We start from the raw sequence: 20665 nt of genomic DNA on the forward strand, positions 1-20665 counted from the left end.
GCCTCCTTAAAGCTTTTCAAATCCTCCCTTGACATTTATTCCTATAAGAGACTAGCTGTGACCAGGCAGGGTCAGCTGTTGAGTGGTGCCATTCACCACAGCTTTCTAGTGATTCCCATTTACCTGCCGACCTTTAGTGATTTGTGTCTTTGAGCTCAATCGATGCTCAGGAATGGAAAAAAAAACTTAAACACTGTATAGCTTTAGCCTCAACAGAAGTAGAAACCTTGCACATTATTTTTAGCTCTGGTGTTTACAAGAAGCACTGCCCTGGTGAACTGGTTAGGATTGATTCATAGCAGAGTGTGTTGCTATATCAACAGCAAACAAGAACAGGCTCACTCGATATGCTTTAACCGCAGAGAAAATGTGAATCACTTGGTGTGTCTCAATCACACATGACGTCATTATCTGCACCATCAACTTTAGAAAACACACAGCTCTGTCTCGACCTGTTGTGTCCATATCACTGAGATGTGGTTAGTGTTCTCTTTTTTTGGTACATTTTTGGTAACTTGATGTAGAGACGATGGCAGACAAGTAAAAATAACAGATTAGTCACTGCTGACTTAGGGATCAGAAAAATTTGCCTTAAATAGAAGATGTATAAATACACGCACATATTATATTTTTATATTGAAGAGATATTTATTCTCTCATTATTTAAACAAATCTATTTGCACTGCTCATTACACTCTGGTTTTGCTGCTACAGTCTTACCTGGGTCCTCTGGTACAGTTTATCCTGGCCAACATTATGCCACCTATAGCTCAGTGTTTCAGTTACTTTTCTGTGTAACCATTCGTTGGAAGGCAAAAATGTCTTCTGTACAATAGCCCACACCCAACAGGGAGGTAATATGTTGGCTGTTAGAAAGAGGAGCAAGATATGACATCATCTTGTAAACCTGTAATTCATTCATAGTGTTGCACATAGTGACCGAAATGGGTAAAGAATGAAAAACAGAGCTCAAGAGACAAGTTCAAACCCTCCTTACTTTCTTATTTCCACACACACCAAAGTGAAAATTGCCACACATAGTGAGTATAAAGGTCATTATAATTTATTGGTCTGGACTAGAGCTACAGTAATGTTTCAAACGTAATGTCCATGTGTTTTTTTAAATGAAGTGAAAGTAGTGCAATAGACTGCTTACATAAAACTAATCCATATTGTTGAAGGTGCTTATGCTAAGAGCAGCTTTGTTAAAAAGTGTGTAAACATTTATTCTACCATCACTAACAAAGTTTTGATAGACTTGCCATGCTAAACATCTGTTTCTGGCCAAATGCTGAGGCCTCGCTGGGAACCTCTTAGGTTCTGTTTGTCTTGTGTCTAAAGATCTCCATCCGCCCAAATCCAACTTTAAAGAGGAGCTTCACATCTGACCTCCACCATCACCACCACTCCACCCACCTTTTGTCACCCTAACCACATGAACCACTACACATGTTCTTGCCAGACTGCCTGGTTTACAGTACAGTGCAGTTCCAGAGTAACATGAGTCAGTGTGTTGTGGTTCCTTTTCTTGTTTACCTCATCTGTAAAGCTGCGTTATTTCCTCTTTAGTGACGTTCCCTCCCGTAGTTGTGCTTGACCGTGTGATTGCAACAGCAGCAGGAAACAGACGGTCTCACACAGACTGATGAGCAGTAGTCTTCCTGTGTGTAATGACAAAATTCAAAGAGTGATCATGATCATGGAAAGTTAATGTGATAGTCGTCATATAAACGTCCAGCTGTGCTGCACTGTACTCAATTTAAAACTTCCTGAAAGAGAATGACTGATTTTGACAATGTATTAACTTGTCCATCCATCACATGTGGTTGTTAGTACATTTTATCCGAATGTTAATATTCATAAACAAAAATGTGTTGGAAGTTGTTAAACACTGTAAATCTCATGGTTGTAGACTATTAAAGTTACAGACTCCAGGAAATAATGCAGCAGTAATCATCGACAAAAACAACACTATTTAACAAGACATGTATCAAATAGTTAAACCCTCTATAACATTATACTGTATTATCACATAAAAAAAGGTTCATGACTTATATGCTATATAGGGTCAAAATATAAAACTATAATATAATGTAAAAATATAAACTTATAAACTGTTTCATAAACAAAGTTAATGAAAGGCCTTTCCTTCACAAACAAAGTTGGAAACAAAACCAGATCTCAAGCAGCGTATTGCTGTTATCATGTTGTGGTTGAAATTTTGATGTGGTCTTTGTGTTGAAGTCTGTTAGAATGATTAGTCTTAATCTATAGTACCCTGCTTTACCTTGTGTCTGAGGTGAAGAGAGGATGAACTCATTGAAACCCTGTGATAATGCACTGTATTGTAAATTGTACTGTAGGGGAACAGCTGAGAAACAGCTTATTTGATATTGTACCATGTGTCAACCGGTATCTTGTCCTGTGACTGTTGATGAGATTGCCAGAGCATAGAAGTCAGTATAAGAAGGGGCTGCAACCACTGGTCAGTGGGCATAACCCTGAGCTACTACATGTAGATTGTTGTGTGGTTCTGTGTTGTGTCCCTCTCTATAGAGACTTAAATCATTGTATGGTATTTCATTGGTCTTGTTTTCTGACTCCCAACAGGCAGACCCCAACATTTCTTCAACAATGTGAAAATATTTTTAGACAAATTCTTGGGCTTATGAATCCCATTTCAAAGCCAATTGGCTGCTTTTGAGAGAAAAAGTCTGCCCTTTTTTGGTGTCCTCCAGAGGACTAACATGGTTTTTCAAGGGTTTTCAAGGCTTTCCAAAAGTGATAATAAAGTATAAGCTAGGATGGGTGTGGTACCACTAGACATGCAAAAACATGCAGGGTCTGATTAGGGAGGAATCAGTGCCACTGCCTTTCACTGGAAAAATCACTTAAGAGGACACCATGTTTTCTGCTGTCACTATGGTTTTTTTCCATTTGTTGTGCTGAAGAAACACCAGATACTGTGCAGTATAAGGAACTCAAAGACGCTTAGTCACTATACCAGTATACAAGCACGGTGAATTGGACCATAATGTTAACAACATGTCTGTGGTTGCATAACTGGATCCCTGAGGCAGAGACTAATTGTGTATTGCAGGGAAAGCTGCTGTGCTGACTGTAGATTTACTCTGCTAATATGTGTCTTTAACATGATCCCTCAAAAGCCACAGCACATCATTTTTCGTGTGAATTCACCTTTCACTTGATTTAGCTGTGATGTTTTGTTTAAAACATAAAGGTAGTGTTATTCCAAATTGTAAGCAGTGGTTGTGCTTGCTCTGTGGGGCAAAGTTGGAATTTTTTGGGAAAAAAATGTTGGGCAAGCCACGTGAGGACTGCATTAGCTTAGGAACTATTTGATCATGATTTAGTTTTGCACAGACCAATCCCACTGACTTTGGTAAAATATTGCTCTAGTGCTCTCACATGTTGACTTTTGTGATTTTGAGAGAAATGTCCATGCAGTGGATTGAGTGCTATGAAATTAGACTGACCAGAATTTTTCACATAACCAAATATCTGCAAACCTAAATATATTTATCAGGTTGATTTCTGTTTGTTTCTCATTACCAAATGTTTGCAAAAAACAAACAAGATGTTAGCAATTAGCTCAAAGCACCAATGTGCTGAAGTGCAGCATTACAGAGCTGCTAGTATATGGTTCACCACAAACCTTAAAAGCTTTTCTCTCTCTCTTTTGGCGTGGGGGCTGTAGGGAGGAATCTTTAATAGATGCCTTCTACAAGAACCACCACTGTTGGGAGGATTCTCCGAGAAACGCAGCAAACCCCTCCTCTCTTGTTATGAACTGTCTGTCCACATAAGTGAGATGAATAATTACAATTCAGAATGTGTATCCCGTTTACGACCTTGTTCTTCTCTCCCTGAGGACTCCACAGATTATCGTCCAGATAAAGCTGAAGTTTTTTTTCATAAAGGCAACTATAAATCTGGCCAAAGATGATTTAATGAAACCTGAACGTTCTTTTGTAGCAGAGTCATGAAACCATCTCTTTTGATCTCAGAAAGGCCACAGTTCAAGCCTCTGGCACGACAGCCGACCATGGTACAATGAAACACTGTTACCACATTTTATTACAGGGCTTTTCTCTGTACTGTGAAAACCCCTGCCAGGATAATGGCCAAGTCCTTCACTGCTGCCATGGCTGTGAATGTGTTCATTTTGCTTGACCTCGAAGAGAAAAGAAACTGTTGCTATGTAAGATGTAAACAATGTCTCAAAATGAGGAAATCATCTTTCAGAAGAAAGGCCTTTACCCTCCTTTAATTACATGCTGTGCAGTGGAGTAAGATTTTGATTTGATGGTTTCTTTGTAAAACCTTTAGCACTAAAATGAATGGTTAATGAACCTTTAAACGTTCTGCTTCTCTGACTCAGTTACCCATTCAAGGTCACAAACATTTTCCTCACTTTTCTTGTTAGTGTGGTTACATGGTTCATTGATGGTAGGTACTCTTTTCAATTATTTTCTCGTGAAACAAGGTCTTCTATTATTTTGCAGAGCCTTACTAAAAGCAACAATAGACAATAACAGAAGGAAAGTCAGGGGGCGAAGAATGCAGCTGATTGTATCTTTATCAGTTGAATAAACCACATTGTGTGTTTCTTGAATCACCTTTTTCATGGTTCTTTCCCAACAAAACACACATTAATAACACAGAAACGTAAGATTTATTAAAAAACTACACCGGAAAAAACACACCAAAAAAACATTGTGTGTACTCAATTTTTACATAAATAATGTACAAAATAGCAGTTACAAAAAAAACAAAACAATTTCATGTTAAAATAATGTGTAAATAAAAAATAAAATAAAAAAATATTACTACAAAATGTACTTTTAATCACTGGAATGTTGTAATTGTGATAATCCCATTCATATCATAATACTACTTAGCAGATTTGATTATCTACCATTTGAAGTGCAATAGTAATTTTGAGTGTGCGGTTGCTAATTTGTTGGTTTGTAAGTGCAATAGTATCAAAAGTGAGTTGCCTAACCCCTGCCAACACACACACACACGCACACACACACACACACACACACACACACACACACACACACATCCATTGAAGGGGGCAGTGTCACGGTTTGTGGCACGTCTTGCTGGGTCACAGATGTTCGTTAACAGATAGGCGCTGTTCCATTAGCTGGTGGCCGGAGCTGGTGTTGACAAGAAATGAAGAGAAAACCATCTGAGCACAGTTGTAAAGAAGCAAAATCACGTACAATTCATGCTTCTTTTTTGGCTTTTCTTTTAGTAAATCATGTTACCACTTTACAAGAAGATAAATGAACAAACAAACAATGCTTAACCCTAGTGTTATTTTTGATATTTTTATGTAAATAAATATACAGGAAGTGACAGATACCTGAGAGGAGGGCTAAAGTTTTTGGAACGGTAATAACTCCGGCTTCTGGTCTTCTCTGGTGTCATATGAGCTATGGTGTCACCAAATAAGGAGTTTATGTCAGAATTGTTGAGTTGTTTATTTTTTTGGTGTTAAATCCTATTAGTTAATCAGATGTTTGATTATTGCATTCTTAATGTTAGTGTTAGTCATTGCAATTTTCAAAAAAATATCATGTTATTTTTAAGTAAGCTTTAAACTTGGCTTGACACACTGTGAAGTTTGTATGTGAGTATGTAGTTAATATGAGTTTACAAGATAATGGATTTGGACTTGCACTTATATAGCACTTTTCATCTCTGGGAGTGGGACCACTCAATTTACCTCAAGTTCTTGTTTAACAGTTAAAAGTTTTATGTATCTTGGCCTTTTCACACTTGAAAAAAAAAATCCATGTCTAACATAGGGTTAATGCATTTATATATCTGAAAATCTGGAAACAGGTGTGACAAATAACATTTTGTGATTTACTCTGGCCTGAGGGGAATTATCATCCTTTAGTGACACATTCTACGTCACAGCTATGAAAGGATTTCCTGTTGACTTCCCTCATTCCTGAGCAAAGTCCGGAAACACAGACATCTAGATTTCCTCAAACAGTAAAAAAGAAAAAAAAAAGATAGGCAAAGCAAAAATACTGTGTGGTGATGTAAACCTCACAATGTGAAAAGAGCAGAAATAATCATGTATGAGCCATGCATGAAAAGAGCTCAGAGTAAAATATTGTAGAAACATTTATCTCACCCTTTTCTCCTCTGAAGAGACTTGCACATGCAGCACACAAGTACTGCGGCTAAAATAATAGTGACAACTGCTGCGATTGTCCCAAGCCAATATCCTGAAAGACACGCTCACAGTTAAACACAGAGCAAACAATCACAATCAGATGGTTTTAGGACTGAGGGCTCCACAACTCACCTGTACTTGTTTGTGTGTTTATAACCTCATCATGGTCGTCTACAAGTAGAAAACAGCATTAATACTGTAGCACGTTAACCACTTCAACAGCAAAGCTACAAAAATGTATCTTGCAAACTAATTATATTATAGGTATAGGTTACAGGTATGTATGACATTATTTTAAATGTGTTTTTCTATGTAGAAAATAACTATGTGCTTTCAATCCCTTTATTACAGTGTCTCTGTGTTGGAGCAGACCACATTGATGCAGAAAATGGGAGTTGGAGTGAGGGAGGAGGACACGTGAAAATATTAAATTACATTTCAATAGTTATTATCTGATTTGAATCTGCTTTTATCTGAAGCAGATAGCTAGGAAAGCACAACAAACTAAATTAAATGATTTCAATTATAATTTGATATTTTGGGACACACAATTGTTTGCTCTCTGGTTAAATGACACATGAGAAATGAGACACCACTCTTGTACAGTATGAGCCTGGAAAATACGAATCTACAGCCCACTACAGTTGGCTCGTCTGTGCATCAAGGAAAAGCTAGCTAGGCAAGATAATTCTGCCTGCAACTCTAAAACTCAACGTCAATATGCCATTTGTTTAATGCGACCTCCAATGAGCCATTTTAATCTGTGGTGATTATATCTTGGCTGTGAGTGGTAGCTTCCATGAGTCTGCTGGCCGTCTGACAACTGCTCAGAGGCAAGAAATAGCCTGACACATAATCTCCCACCTCCCAACCCCTTTCATTGAACTGCAACGACTTGTTATACACTTATGTCAGAGAGCAAATGAAAAAAAAAATCATTCTTTTTAGTATGTTATGTTGCGTTATGTTTGTTAGTTCAAGTGTGAGCTATGAGAACATTTATGTTCTCACTGACCAGACTCATGGTTAGGGTCAAGTGTCCACACCAAATAATACTATTCAGTCTCTAAATGTGACTAGGTAATTAAATAAAGTTTTTATTTATATGTTATGTGTACACATCTTATATAATGATAAAAATAATACAGCCTATAGACCTGGAATATACTGTATAGATATTGATAACAATGAATTTATATGAAATGATGTGAAACAGGCCAAAGAGATCAAAAAGATTCAAACTGTCATTTGATTTTTCTTTCTCTACCTTCAGAAGATGTTGTCGAGTTTACACTGGCAGTGGTGGCGTTACCCCCGGCTGTGAAAGTGTCTCTGGCACCTTTGAACAGGAGGATCAGAAGGAGTTTTAATTCTTCTCGAGTTTGGACAGGATATAAGTGTCTTGTCAAGCTGCGAAGCCATTTCTGAAGCCCATGCGGCATGCACATAATCCATTCATGCTGCCAAGAGCGGCTGTGCCTAAAAGGTTTTCAGCCTAATTACATGCTGATCAGCTTGTTTGGAGGCAAGTTTTCTGTACCTCCGGCTGATGGTGAGACAGATGTTGTTGCACTGGCTGTTATACTTTTATCCTCTTGAGCTGTGGATGTGGCAGATGTTGCTGTAGAAGTGGACACTGCTGCGGAAAATAAATTATTGTTAAATATATCTTAGATACTTATGTAACTTTGAACTTCTGTAGTGATAGAGAAATTTTGTCAGTTACAATTTCTACCTTGTGTTTGAGGTGGAGGAGTTGGTACTGTTTTTGTTGTAATTACTTTTTCTGTTGTCACACCTATGAACAAGAGCGCCACTGAATTCATCTGTGGTTACAATAAATATCGTTCATCAGTCATTTAGAAAGCTGGCGTTGCATGCACATGTAGCCTACATTTTATTTTACATGCAGAAATGTGCAAATGACGGCATTGACATCCCTCTCAATGCCTGCAGAGGAAATCAAATGGTGGGAATCATCCATTTATTTCTCGCACTGTCACTTGCCGCAGTGTTGGGTGAAGGACAATGACCAGCAGGTGTTGCTCTTAAAGTTAGTACACCTTTAAACCGTTAGGTCGTAAGTATGACATTTGGCAAACAAAACCACTTGGAGTGAGCAGAGACACGGTGGACAGGAAAATGTTGTAAAGCTGTTATGTTCACCAGAGAGAGCAGACTTTGATTGCTAACAAGCATTCGTCTTTTTAAAAGTCCTAAAACAGTCTGCGTTACCAACATGCATCTCAGCTAAACAGTTCATCTCACCCCCAAAAACACTAAACACATGTCTCAAAATAAACTCATCCATTCAAAACACTGGCAGCAAGTCTCACTTTTCATTGAGTGTATTAAAATATTGTATTGTGCTGTTGCAATATACAATAAATGATTTAGTGCACTTGATAAAATGCTAGGATATTTTTCTATAGTAAATTGATTTATCTGAAAAAAGCATCAACTTAAAATTAATTTTTCATAATGCTCTCTATTGTTAGTTTTTGATAGTTCAGTGCACTAAGAGTGACAGTGTTCACTTTCTGAGCGAGAATTGTTGACACTGTTGTGAATAGATGAGCTTATTTTGAGACATGTATGAGGTGTATTAACTGTTAAACTGAGATGTAGGTTGGTAACACAGACCGTGGTAAACCCACTGGTCAGCTGGCAGGCCACTCACAGGCCAGTGGGTGTTAAGGGGTTAATTTAATTAAGAGGTTCGACAGTGTGACTTCAGTTTTGACCAATGCTGTCTTCATTGACACTATATGCACTTTACTGAAAACAGTCTACATAACACTTCAGACATTTAGCTCCTTGAAACTGCACAGCAACCTCACTGAAGCACTGATCTCGCAGGCTTGTTATTTATGGCTCTGGAGGATTGAAAAGTTATTAAAAGACCACGCCTATGTGGCTTGAAATGTTTCAACCCACTGCTGCAAATCATGTACACATCACATGAAACTTTTCAAAGCATAACCAGGGGTTTCTGAGCAATTTATTACATTCCTGGCAGCTGCTGTGTTGAATTTATTTCACTACAGTTTGGAGCTTGTGGAGTATCTGTCAGAGTGGTACAAAAACTCATCACAGAGAGCCTTTATTTCCAGGTTTCATATAAATAATCATATACATTAACGTGTACCACCCCAATGTACTGTGGTACACGAAAGTGTTCACTTACTATACTGATATCCGAGACTTGATTAACGTTTCTTATGGAGGAAATAAACAACTTGTTAATATGTTGTTGCTCTTGAATCTCGTTAGTCTATCTGGCAGCTAGAGTATGCATCATTTTATTTGATTCCCTGATATTGGAATGTTCTTGAAGGCACCATGCAGAGCTTGGGTTAGTTTTCCTCTCAAGTAAGTACAAAGTGACATTCATACTGCAGTGAAACCTGCGACTTGATGGAAATCAGTAATGGAATAGTTATTGGATGGATTGAAAATGGTCACATATAGAATATTCATACATGATGGCTTAAATCCATTTTGTCATGTATGAGCTTCACAAAACTATCACACTGTAACAAACTATAACAAGTCAAATAAGTGGTCTTACCTTCACATGTAGGAGGCTCATGGTTGTATTCACCAGTTTCGCTGCAAACAATGCTCTGAGGACCAACGAGGGTGTATCCTTCATCACAGGTATACTCTATGACTTGTCTATATTCTGGCTCATCTTCAGATGTCCACGTGTTGTTGCCATGGGCCACAGGAGGAGGTTTATCACATATTACGACTGAGGAAGGGACAAACGTGCTTTCATATTCATAACACAATGAAAACATTTGAACCAAAGAGCTTTTACATTGCTCCTGGTTGTGGTTTCAAAAAATATAAAATGAAGAGGCATTTACTTTCACACTTGGCCCTTCCACTCCAACTGGTACCAAGGCACTGCCTGTAGCTCACTCCAATAATACCATATCTGTTGAAAGATGAAGGTAAATACCACATAACAGTTTTAAAAGCACAATTTTGCAATACCGTGGATCCAATCAAATCCAATTCCAGAACTAAATTCTTGGAGAATTTACTAAGGGTTTTTTTTATAAACAACTCTCACAACCCTGGCATGAGGAGAATGAGGTTTTCTAATCAGTAAAACTATGACACACTACTTTATGGTAGTGCCTCCATTTATCTTTCAGGACTATTTTGATTTATTTAAAGTTTAGCAAATCCACCTGTCCTGCAGTCTGCTGGCCAGCAGTGTTGTCTGCTGGACATCTGTTGGCAGTACAGCAAAAGGAAATGCTTTGTACTCTGTGTAAATGCACATACTGAGTGCCTCCTTTGTGTTGTCTTTGGAGCTGCTGGATGTTTAACATACTGTATGGCTCTCTGAATTTACAGCATAACTACTGTACAAATATCTGATGTAATTCAACCAGAAAACAGTGAAATGGCAAAATGTCATACCACTTGCATTTATACTCACCCTTCTTCACAAAATACTTTTATTGAAGCACCGAACAGGGTGCCATTGCTGAGATCAAACTCCATATGCGGCTGAGGTTGTGGCTGACCACAGTCCTTCTCTGTAATGTCAAAATTATCAGAATATTACGACAGGACTTTTATGTCAGCAAATTCAAATGACAGAAAAAAGGTGTTTGGTTGTGTACAATGAAAATAAAAGACTCAGCAGAGCTATCTATAGGACTCACTTTTGCATATGAGTTCTAGTTCTGTCCATTGCCCACCAGTGCAGCTTATTTTGTCATCGCCACTTTCTATCTGATATCCATGAATGCACTGTAAAGTGATGACAGAGCTCTCTGGAAATTCATTCATTTGAAGAGAGTCTTCTGTTAAGACAACATTATCTTTTACCTCTGGTTTAGGACAGTTAGCTGGAAGAAACAATCAGACAAAGAGGCAACATCAGTAACATCATCAAACAAAAATCAAAATCAAATCAAATGTACCATCATGTAACAAAACAACATCATACCATGCACATGAGCCATAATACTGAATGAGCATTACTATTGGTTCATACATTTCATTTACTATTGTTTTATGGTTGTGAGAGAAACCCTTATCTATCAGATGTGAATAAACCATTAACGAGTAGCACTGGGTTTCTTACTTCATCATAAGTCAAAAGATGCAAAAATGAATAGGAGGTTATTAATAAAGTTATTAATGACTGTCCTTAATAAATGAATGTTGCAAACAAATTCATAAACTGCTCCTTTTCTTCATGACTTGTAACTGATCTTCAAAGAAATTATATATTATCTATTCTAGTCTGTGAATCTTCTTAAAGAGGTTGTGGCTAAGAGAATGGTAAAGACTAATTACAGATCTTCTCTTGTATGAACTCTCAAATAATATAATAACCTAAACCAGGTGTGATCCTGTTTATACAGGCTTCTTTGCCTGATATTTGATTCTATTACAGCAAGATTCCTAAAATATTTGAAGGTGCATGTGTCTCCTTCCTTGACAGTTAATCTGACAAAAAAATATTCCCAGGCAATTCATTACTGCATTCCACTAAAACACAGTGGAATGAATTTAAACCCCTGGTTCATATCTATTGGTTTTACACAAGAGTCTTCCATATGCCTGCTTATCTAAAGTCTGCCTTAATGTGCTGCAGCTGATACAGCTTTTCTGTGGCATTACATAGAAATATAGCCTACCCAATGAGGGACTGAGGAACTTTACCTAGTCAGAAAATACTAAACAAGTAGCTATATGTTAAGATGCTGGTTAAACATGTTATATTATAATTTGAGTGAACTTGGCATTACTATAACTACAAGTACATTACAGTGAGTAAAATTTGTTTAAATAAAACAGTTAAAAACGCAGTCTCATGTGACTGGGTGTTTTGATAAATATTATCTCATTAAGCAGACAGTGAGGCTGATATTCTGCTACTGACCTGCTGCCTTCAAGACAAAGAGATATATCAACAGAAGACTCCTTGGCCGTCCACAGGTGTTCAGTAAAAAGTCCATGACGGGCTGCGGGAGGAGACAAATGTCCTGATCCACTCACTCAGTTTGTCAGTCCAACTTCTCCAGAAGCGACGCTGAGACGCGACTTGTTCCGCGAATGCTCCACAGTGACTGACCCACAAACGCACCGCAGATATCCATATTTTCTAGTCAAGCTGACTTCATCAGCCTCTAGGACAGGAAGTGAGTGAATTCCTTCATAATAAAAGCGCATACTTTAAAAACAATCTATTACAGGGATTTATCTATAGCCTACTCGTGATTTAAAATGGGTGACAAATACAATCTTATTTCACTTGAATTTTCAATTGTTCTGTCTGACTGACTTATTTTAAAATGCCTTTAGTAAAGAGTTAATAGATATCAGATAGGAGGTGTGTGAGAGAGCTACTTTCACTAAAATCGAATAATAATAATAAGAGTTCGCAATTCACACAAAAAAGGAAAAGAGAATGTCTGAACAGAAATGAAGAATTAAAATCAAGAATGATTTTGCATTAACATGAAGCTGGAAATAATGAGTCATCATTAAGATCCAGTGTTAGACAGACTGTAGCTAAATAAATAGAGATGATTAATTCCTGTGGTAACGCCAGAAGTGGACGCCCAGCTCAGATGTCGACAGAGCAACAGCTTCAGGCTGACAGCTCCGGGCTGGTCCTGGTTCTGGTTCTGTTACTTGGGTGTGTTCAAGACACAAAAGACAGCCTGATAATGGTTCAGTTATCCGCCCTGTGCTAGTCCACGCTTGTTTCATAGATAAACAAGGTGTTTCAAAAGCAGTTAATAATTATACAACATTTTCTACACGTTTGTGACGAACAGGTGTCTTATTTTGACAAGTGGAACAGGAAGTTTGGCTCTAAAACACCGGCATGATAGGCAGCTATCTAATGAGAGAAAGCGGACACAGACCACGACTTCAGGATGAACACAAGTAAGTATCTATCTACACCGACAACAAGAGGAGAACGTGTATTGGCCAACGTTTGACAAAGAAATGTGTTTGTCGACCTCTCAGTCCTGCTCGACCTCCTGCTGTAAGCAGTTTCCTCAATGCTGAGGCAAAACAGTGGAAACATTATGGGTGTGTCCTGGAAAAAAAGAGTGTCCAAAAGGGGAATCCCTATTCTATTCTATTCTATTCTATTCTATTCTATTCTATTCTATTCTATTCTATTCTATTCTATTCTATTCTATTTATATTCTATTCTATTCTACAAGACAATGATGTGTCCATGGTAAATAGCCTAATCATAATCATAGGGAGGGACTGTCATAGTGAGGATGTCATAGTGAGGATTCCTCTGTTTTCATTCATTTTTACTATGTTAAAGAGCCTGAGTCACAGTCTGGGGTTTGGGTTATTGTCATGGATACATTACACAATGTTTTTTTTTTTTTTTTCCAACAAGGGGGTTGTACCTCATTGCCTCACTCTGGGGTAAATTCCAAGGAGTTAGCTCCACCACCCACTTTCAACCTCTTAAGTTTGATGACGGCTGCGTCCTCCACCCTGCGTTGCCTGAGAAACCACACACATATTAGCCGACACAGAAACCTGGCAACAGAGAGCAAACTACAAGTTTACCCGCCTGTAACTGCAGTCTTTGCTGTCCAGTGTTTTGTTCTTTGAACCAGTGAAGAAACACTTGGATACAGTACATATTTTAATTCTACATAATACACGACCAAGAAGTAGGATTGTCGAAGCCTTATTTCCCAAATGCAAAGAAGAGGACAAAGTAAGTACTGGAAGTAAGGAGTAGGATATTAAAAAAGCTTGTTGTCTCAATGGTTTGGAAATAAGTGAGTGTAAAATGCCTTGGCACACTGAAACAGATGTAGAAGCAATAAAATGAGACCTGTTAAACTGTGTGGTGCACCTCATGTCCTTGTAGGCATGTGAACAACTATTATTAATAGGTAAGTAGTCTACTTTGCCAAGCAGCTTCTCAGGTTCAAAGCCAACTGAGAGCTGTGGCATAGTTAGCTTTTCTTATCTCTCCAAGCACCCTGTCCAACTCCTTTCTCAACAGCCAGTCTCTAGAAGAATGTGTCTGCTTCTCCTCCCGCTGATAATGGGGAAAGAGGTTCCAGCCCAAATGTTAATACCATCCATTGTTTACCTGCCTTTTCTGTGGCCAGGCATACCAAGGACATGATGTAAGAGCTGCAGGACCATAACTCTCCACGCTTATCATGTATCTTCACACACATACTGCTTATCTGTATAACATGAGGAGAAGCCTTTCTCCCTGATATTCAGCCTCTCAGAAACAACACTTGTGTCATTGTAAGTCAGTGACATCCTGTGGTGAAAAATATGAACTGCATTTAAACTGAGAAGCTCCTATAGATTCAGAGCAGATGAAAACAGAACCAGTATCTAATGTCGACTTTAGGAACAAACACACAGCATATCACGTTTCACAAGGATGACTTCTTAGTGCACCAGTTTAAAATATAATGAAAACATGCCCATTTTTGTTCTGGAATATCTTATGAATACAAGCAGGTGATGAGATAGATGCTTAATTATTTTTACACACATCTAGAACTATAAGAGGAAAAGTATTCATGTCTATCCAATTTACCTAGAATTCTATATATGTCACAGAGCATCATGTATTTAGTTCATAGTTGTTCATGTTCATTCCTAAATCATTCATTCTTTTTCTCCATAAAACAGAAAAATGTAAACATTGTAGGTAGAAAAGTAAATAAATAATATTGCAGTGAGAGAAGCAGTTCTGATTTCCTTTCTAGTTCAATGATATTTGTATAAGATTGTGTAATAATATTTTCTTGCAAATATACATATAGCCTAGGTTTATACGAGTTAAAAAGGAAGGTCAAATAGGCCTACAATGGCCTTTTTGCTGAACCATTACCTCCGCTGTGAAATCACAAGTACCAGCAGTTCAACATACAGTACCACTTCATTCATGCACCTGAAATAGAACATAAAACATGTCAAATTACAGCCATTTTAAAGCAGTTTGAGTCAATGCTGCATGCAATTACCAGTCACTCGTAGCCAGTAGAGCTGCTCATCTATCTCCTTATCAGGTTCTGAATGAGAGAGCGGTCATATGTGTGGCAATGTGTTGTAATTTGTGTGTGTTTGTATGTGTCTGGTGAAACGAAATGTGAAGAAATGGTCATGTGAAAAAGAATTTCCCTAGAGGGACAATAAAGGTCTAAAGTCTCACCTTAACCCAGGGTGAATCGCTTAAGTACTGGCAGCACAAATGTTCCTGCAGTCATTCACATAGGCTATAACTCTTACATCAATGAAGCATTCAAAACAATTATACCAATTATCCATAACTGCTCTGCTGCGGCTGATCAGTGACCAGCCGAGAGCATCGGCAGTCTCAGAGGTGAATCTCCAACTGCATGAATTTTGAAGACCCTACATCAGTAGAGGTATATCATATATGCATTTGATCTATTTCCTGATAGCAAAACAACAAATATTCATAGTTTTTAAGTAAAACTGCATCAGTTAGGGATTTATGCAAGTTCCCTGCAGCTTATCCAATTCTGATTTACAAATGCTTAAAAAATTGTCTTCATGAGTCACTCTCAAGAACAAATACACAACACAGTTTTTGGCAAACAGATCTTAGTTAATGTTTTTGCAATTACACCTGTTTGGAACATTTGCAATTCAGTGTATACCTTTCATTCATATATTTCAGCTTTATGTTAAATATAGAGTAAGGTTAAAACAAAGCTTCTCAGTTTATAATTCCTACCCCTGGTACTGGAATTTCATTGAGGATTTGCAGCCAGTGATGGTTTCACTGGTGCTCTGAGCAGATTTGATTTGTATTCAAATTCCAAATGCAGCATAATGATTCATGCCTGCTTTTGAAATATGGATATTTAATGGACATGATGCATTTGTAGCATAAGATGCCTCTGAGCTTTCTATTCTAATTGAAAAAAGCATTTACTTCATGCTGTTGAAAAAAGCAGCCAGCTACCATGACAACTGGAAATCTGCCATAGTAACAGCAGCCATGCTGCTTTGTCACATGAAAGTGTTGTTGGACTATAGTGTGCAACAAGTTAATCCACATGACACCATAATGATCATTCTGTCAACAATGACTGTGTTGGAGGTATAATACTGTAGCTTACAGTTTAGAAAAAGAATGGCATGATTTTTACCAGTGCAATGTTTAATGTCTTAATGTGTATCTCAGTTTCAGCACAGGACATCTAGAGTGTGTTTTCAGTAAAACTTTATTTTTCAGTGCATGAACGGAACACCATGTCAAGGTCATAATCTGTCCTTTTCAATCCATTTTAAATATTTTCTTTTTTTTTTACATAAAAAAATAATGGAGCGATTTTAATATACCTCTATTTTTTTCTCCCCGAAAGAGCACTCAGCAAGTATTTATAAAGGTGCTGTACAATGTACAAAGTTTTACATCTACTGTCTACCTACAGAATGTAGAAGATAACCACGAGGATTGTTTTTCTAATGAAGCGATGCAAGGCCACAGTATGATACAGAGATGAGATACAAAATGGTCAAAAAAAAGTGTTAAGGAAAACAACAGTGCAGGAGACACACAATGAAAAGGGCATTATCTGATTCTGGACCAGAGTGAACTGCCCCTGCCTGACATACGGGTTGGATTTTCTCATTCAACCAACCGCCCTATTGCACAAAAACATACCACTGATTGAAGCGCATCCTCTAGTGATGTGTAACCTGAAAACTCCCTTATACAATCACAAACTCTTATCACAGTCAATCACAGATCCTATTCACCATTTGACTTTATAACACGTTTGCTACAATACTGTGTTCCCTGAGCTCACCTGAATACGTCTAAATCTCAGAAGTTGTACGAGTAAGAATGCTGAGTGTATTTCACCTCTCCAGATTTTACAGCAGAAGCTTGAAGAATTTTTGCAAAATAACTGTGAAATTTGACCATTTCTCATTTCAACAGATCCCACTTAAGAACCAATTGTTTTCAATCTTCGCCACCAGCTCAGTTACCACAGAAATACAAGTATGTACGAAGGCGGGCTCTCTGTATACTTGCCATACAGAGCAATATATCGTATATATTTCAGCAACATGCTCAGCATCTCTGTCTACCTCCACATCACTCTCTAAACTCTAACATCCCTCAAGCTGCCCTGTCACATAATCACACAGCAGGACTGACAAAAACATTAATTTAAATTCTAATTTGTCTTTTCTCAATAGGGTAAGGTAAAAACAACCAGGGGCATAACTTAAAAATTACACAGTATTATATAAATCACAATTTTGGCCTTAAACAGTGAACCTTTTAGAAAAAAAAACATCTTTGTAAAATCATATTAATAATATTAATATTAATGATAATAATTAAATGGCAATGCATTGGTAGCAAGTCAACATCACAAATTAAATACAACTCATGGTCATTCTGTTACTGTAATGCTACAAGGGCAGATGCAGTGCAATGAAATTCAATAGATATTTTAAAGTTAGAATCTGCAAAACATGACACATTCAAATATATATACTATATCATATTTCACAATGAGACACGTTTTGAGCGATTGCAAACATTTGGTACAGCGGTTTGCACATTACCTATACACTTCATGAACTACAAAGATCCATGGTAAGTCCTACCACTGAAGTACGTTGGAAATAAGGTGAAAGCTCAAATAACATGGGACAAATCTTTGAAGTCTATATCAAAATGTGGAATGGCTTGGTACAGCTACATATACATATATTCATCTATTTTCTCAATAAATTACACACTGGTTGGTTATCATACACATGGTAAACAAGATCTCAAACCACAAGTTTCTGGTCTTTTTAATGATTCTGTTTGGATGGAGGAGAGTCATGTCTATAACCACAGAACAGTCTAGTACCCGGTAAAGTAAACGCTTGCTGGGTTTTATATGAAATCTGCCTGGTGTTCAGAATGAGAATTATAAACAAGAAAAAGGTATCATCCTCATTGATGTGCAGAACACGTGCAGAAAAACAAACAGAAGGACTGACGGCATGCAGTTGAGCAAACTTTTAAGAAAAAGACAGTCTAAATATCCCACGATGAGGCCGGGAGCGGAAATTAAACCCTGGATGACGGTCGCACATGGTGTGTGACACAGGGGAGAGGCGTGGGCCTTTCTCCTTTCTTTGCATATGGGTCATTGCATTGTAATGGGTGAAGTGCTGTTGGTACTTGTTGTTCCACAGGAGGCTCCCAGGATTGGCACATATTCACATTTCAAAACGTCTTGTCTGACAAGGCCCTGAGCGCGCTGCACATGCTGAAATCCCACATCAAAGATGCTGAAGCAGCGAACAAGGCAGAGGGGAGCTGCTACATGCCACTTGTGATGTCACAGGACCCCCCCCTCTCAAAAAAACACAACCTTGTCAAAAGACAAATCTACACAAGGTCCAAATGTAATAAAAGCGGCACCATGTTGCACTTCTCATTTTTATGGAAGAACTCAGAGAAACAATCCACTAAAGGTACTGTTATATATTCCATAACGCTGCTCAAGTCTGCGTGATTCAATCTTCCATCACAAAGGGTGACGCAGAACCTCTGCCTGGGAGAGGATTTTGGCTGAGCTGGGCACTTTCCACGGGCCAGGGCTAATGGGCCCCGCTGGGCTCTGCAGGATCCCTGGAATACTGTTTATAGAGGCCACAAGGTCTTTGTTTCTACCGTCTTTGTGTCTTCCCTTTGTCTCTTTTGGTGAAACTACAGAACCTTTTCTACTACATTTATCTTTCGAAGACAACAATGACTCTCTTTTGCTGACAGCCTCTTTGCTTATGCTCCTGTCTCCTGTGGGTTTGCCCTTTCCGCCAGCATCTCTCCGCCCTGAGTCTGTACCTGTACCTTTCTCACTCTCTCTGACCAGATGAGGAGTCCCATGATGGAGAGGCTCTCCAACCTCTCTCCTTTGAAAACTTTCAGGCCTGATCCTTTCTGCTCTCCTCTCCATCACTCTTCCTTGTGTGTATCTTCTGATCTCAATGTTCCCCCCTTTGCCATTTTTCTTTTCATGAATCAAGCTCTCTCTGCTGGGAGAGTCCTTTAATCTCCCCTGAGGGCCTTGTTGATGCTCTGCACGCTGCAGGGCTAGAGCCACTTGCTGTCCAGTTTGAGGAGACGTCCTCGGGCTTGTGGATTGTGTTTTTGTGTGTATCGGAGACATCCTGTTCCTGTTCAGGGTTACTTCCTGTGCCTGACTATCTGTCTTTTTGGGACTGTGATGTTGCTCTTTGGCTTTAGAAAATGTCTCCCCTGTTTTCTTTGGGCTGCTTAGCTCTCTGGGGTCTTTTGTGGGCCTGGTCCTCTTGTAGAAGTGCAGATGCTGAGCAGAGGCAGGAGAAAGCCTTTCTACCTTCTTCTCTGCCCACTCACCACTCTCCTCCACTGAGCTTAAAGCCCTGCTGCTGCCGCGGGGCTTCAGGCCTTGTGGGGATACGGTGCTCCAGCTGTGGGAATGTTTCAGATTGCTGGAGAAGGGAGAAGAAACATCGATGGAAGCCCCGGTGGGATATGGAGAGGACAGGGGTGATGTGTCAGAGAAAAACACCTCTCTGGAGTAGCTTGCGGGTGAAATTAGTTTTTGATCACGTTGACCTAGAAGAAAAGCACACACATATTACATGTAGACGCTATGTGCACACAAGAGTAGTAGATGTGCCACAAAAAAAGGCAGAACAACAGGAGAAGTCGTAAATTACATTATAGGGGTTAAAAGAGGGAACACATGAGAAAGAAAGTAATTACCAAGGTAAAAGAGAAGAGGCCAGTAAAAGCAGTGAAGATGTTAGTGTTGGTGCTCAGTGTAGTAGCACACAGTAGAGGAAGCAGTACTACCTGCGTCAGGGGCAAGAGAAAAAAGAGCCAAAAGGAAGCAGATGGTTAGAGAATTAATACACATGAACAAAATAAAACTCAGCAAAGGAAGTACAATGAAATCAATAAGGGTGGCACTACAGAAAGGCTGCGTCAATTAACGGATAAAGTCATTATCATTATAAACAGTAGGCAGATTTTTGAAGTCAGTATTTATTGAGTCATCATCCCCTCTGTGTTAAATCCAATTCAGTTGCTGACTACAGTTTTATTGTAAACGTTAATCAAAACATCATCAGGATTGAAAACTTTTTAAATTTAGAGATTTTGTTTAATCACAGCAGAATGTGCAACACAGCAGGTTTAGAAGATTGTGCCACGATCGTATTTCTGCTGTGAATATGAAGCTACAGGAAGTGGTTTGTTTAGCTTAGCATTAAGATAGGAAAGCATTACGCCTAAACACTGCCAGACTAGCTGTTTCCCGCTGCTTTTAGCCTTTGTGCTGAGCTCAGCGGATCAGCTGCAGAAACACGAGTGATATTGATCTTGTCATCCAACTCTCCAAAAGATCAGCTAGTGTC

At 38.6% G+C, this 20665-nt stretch overlaps 2 protein-coding genes across 7 annotated transcripts in view; both read right to left on the reverse strand.

The window, feature by feature from the left end:
• Positions 1-4582: 4582 nt before the first annotated feature.
• On the reverse strand, positions 4583-12384 carry LOC146988129 (complement decay-accelerating factor). Of its 3 annotated transcripts, none has more exons than XM_085777799.1 (11): positions 12138-12384; positions 10909-11094; positions 10680-10779; positions 10096-10166; positions 9795-9977; positions 7959-8021; positions 7764-7859; positions 7491-7562; positions 6356-6394; positions 6182-6275; positions 4583-5468 (listed from the first exon to the last, which is right to left on the reverse strand). In XM_085777799.1, exons 1-11 carry the CDS (start codon positions 12211-12213, stop codon positions 5411-5413), a joined length of 1038 nt encoding a protein of 345 aa, XP_085633925.1. In that variant the 5' UTR covers positions 12214-12384; the 3' UTR covers positions 4583-5410. The 3 variants fall into 3 exon arrangements, with proteins under 3 accessions (XP_085633925.1, XP_085633924.1, XP_085633926.1); XM_085777798.1 differs by having other exon boundaries at positions 7764-7862; positions 12138-12383; XM_085777800.1 differs by lacking the exon at positions 7959-8021 and having other exon boundaries at positions 7764-7862; positions 12138-12377.
• Positions 12385-17755: 5371 nt separating this feature from the next.
• The window catches only part of magi3b (membrane associated guanylate kinase, WW and PDZ domain containing 3b), a 142460-nt gene continuing 139550 nt past the window's right edge, over positions 17756-20665 (reverse strand). For 2 of the 4 annotated variants that reach the window (XM_085777804.1, XM_085777803.1), the window contains 2 exons: positions 20013-20102; positions 19629-19862 (listed from right to left, as the gene is read on the reverse strand). In XM_085777804.1, the coding sequence (XP_085633930.1) occupies positions 20053-20102 (50 nt within the window). In that variant the 3' untranslated portion in view covers positions 19629-19862; positions 20013-20052. Of the gene's footprint in view, positions 19863-20012; positions 20103-20665 lie in introns of all 4 variants that reach the window. The other 2 variants (XM_085777802.1, XM_085777801.1) reach the window with 1 other exon arrangement.

This window comes from Trachurus japonicus, chromosome 5 (assembly GCF_045865225.1).
Source record: "Trachurus japonicus isolate A0001 chromosome 5, Traja_1.0".
NCBI lineage: Eukaryota > Metazoa > Chordata > Actinopteri > Carangiformes > Carangidae > Trachurus > Trachurus japonicus.

Bases quoted from the DNA above. Each gene is read 5' to 3' on its own strand.
- LOC146988129 (XM_085777798.1), bottom strand. From the start codon at position 12,213: ATGGACTTTTTACTGAACACCTGTGGACGGCCAAGGAGTCTTCTGTTG. The intron at 11,095-12,137 runs GTCAGTAGCAGA...TGTTTCTTCCAG, and splicing joins CTTTGTCTTGAAGGCAGCAG to CTAACTGTCCTAAACCAGAG. The intron at 7,863-7,958 runs GTAGAAATTGTA...TATTTTCCGCAG, and splicing joins TCCTCCACCTCAAACACAAG to CAGTGTCCACTTCTACAGCA.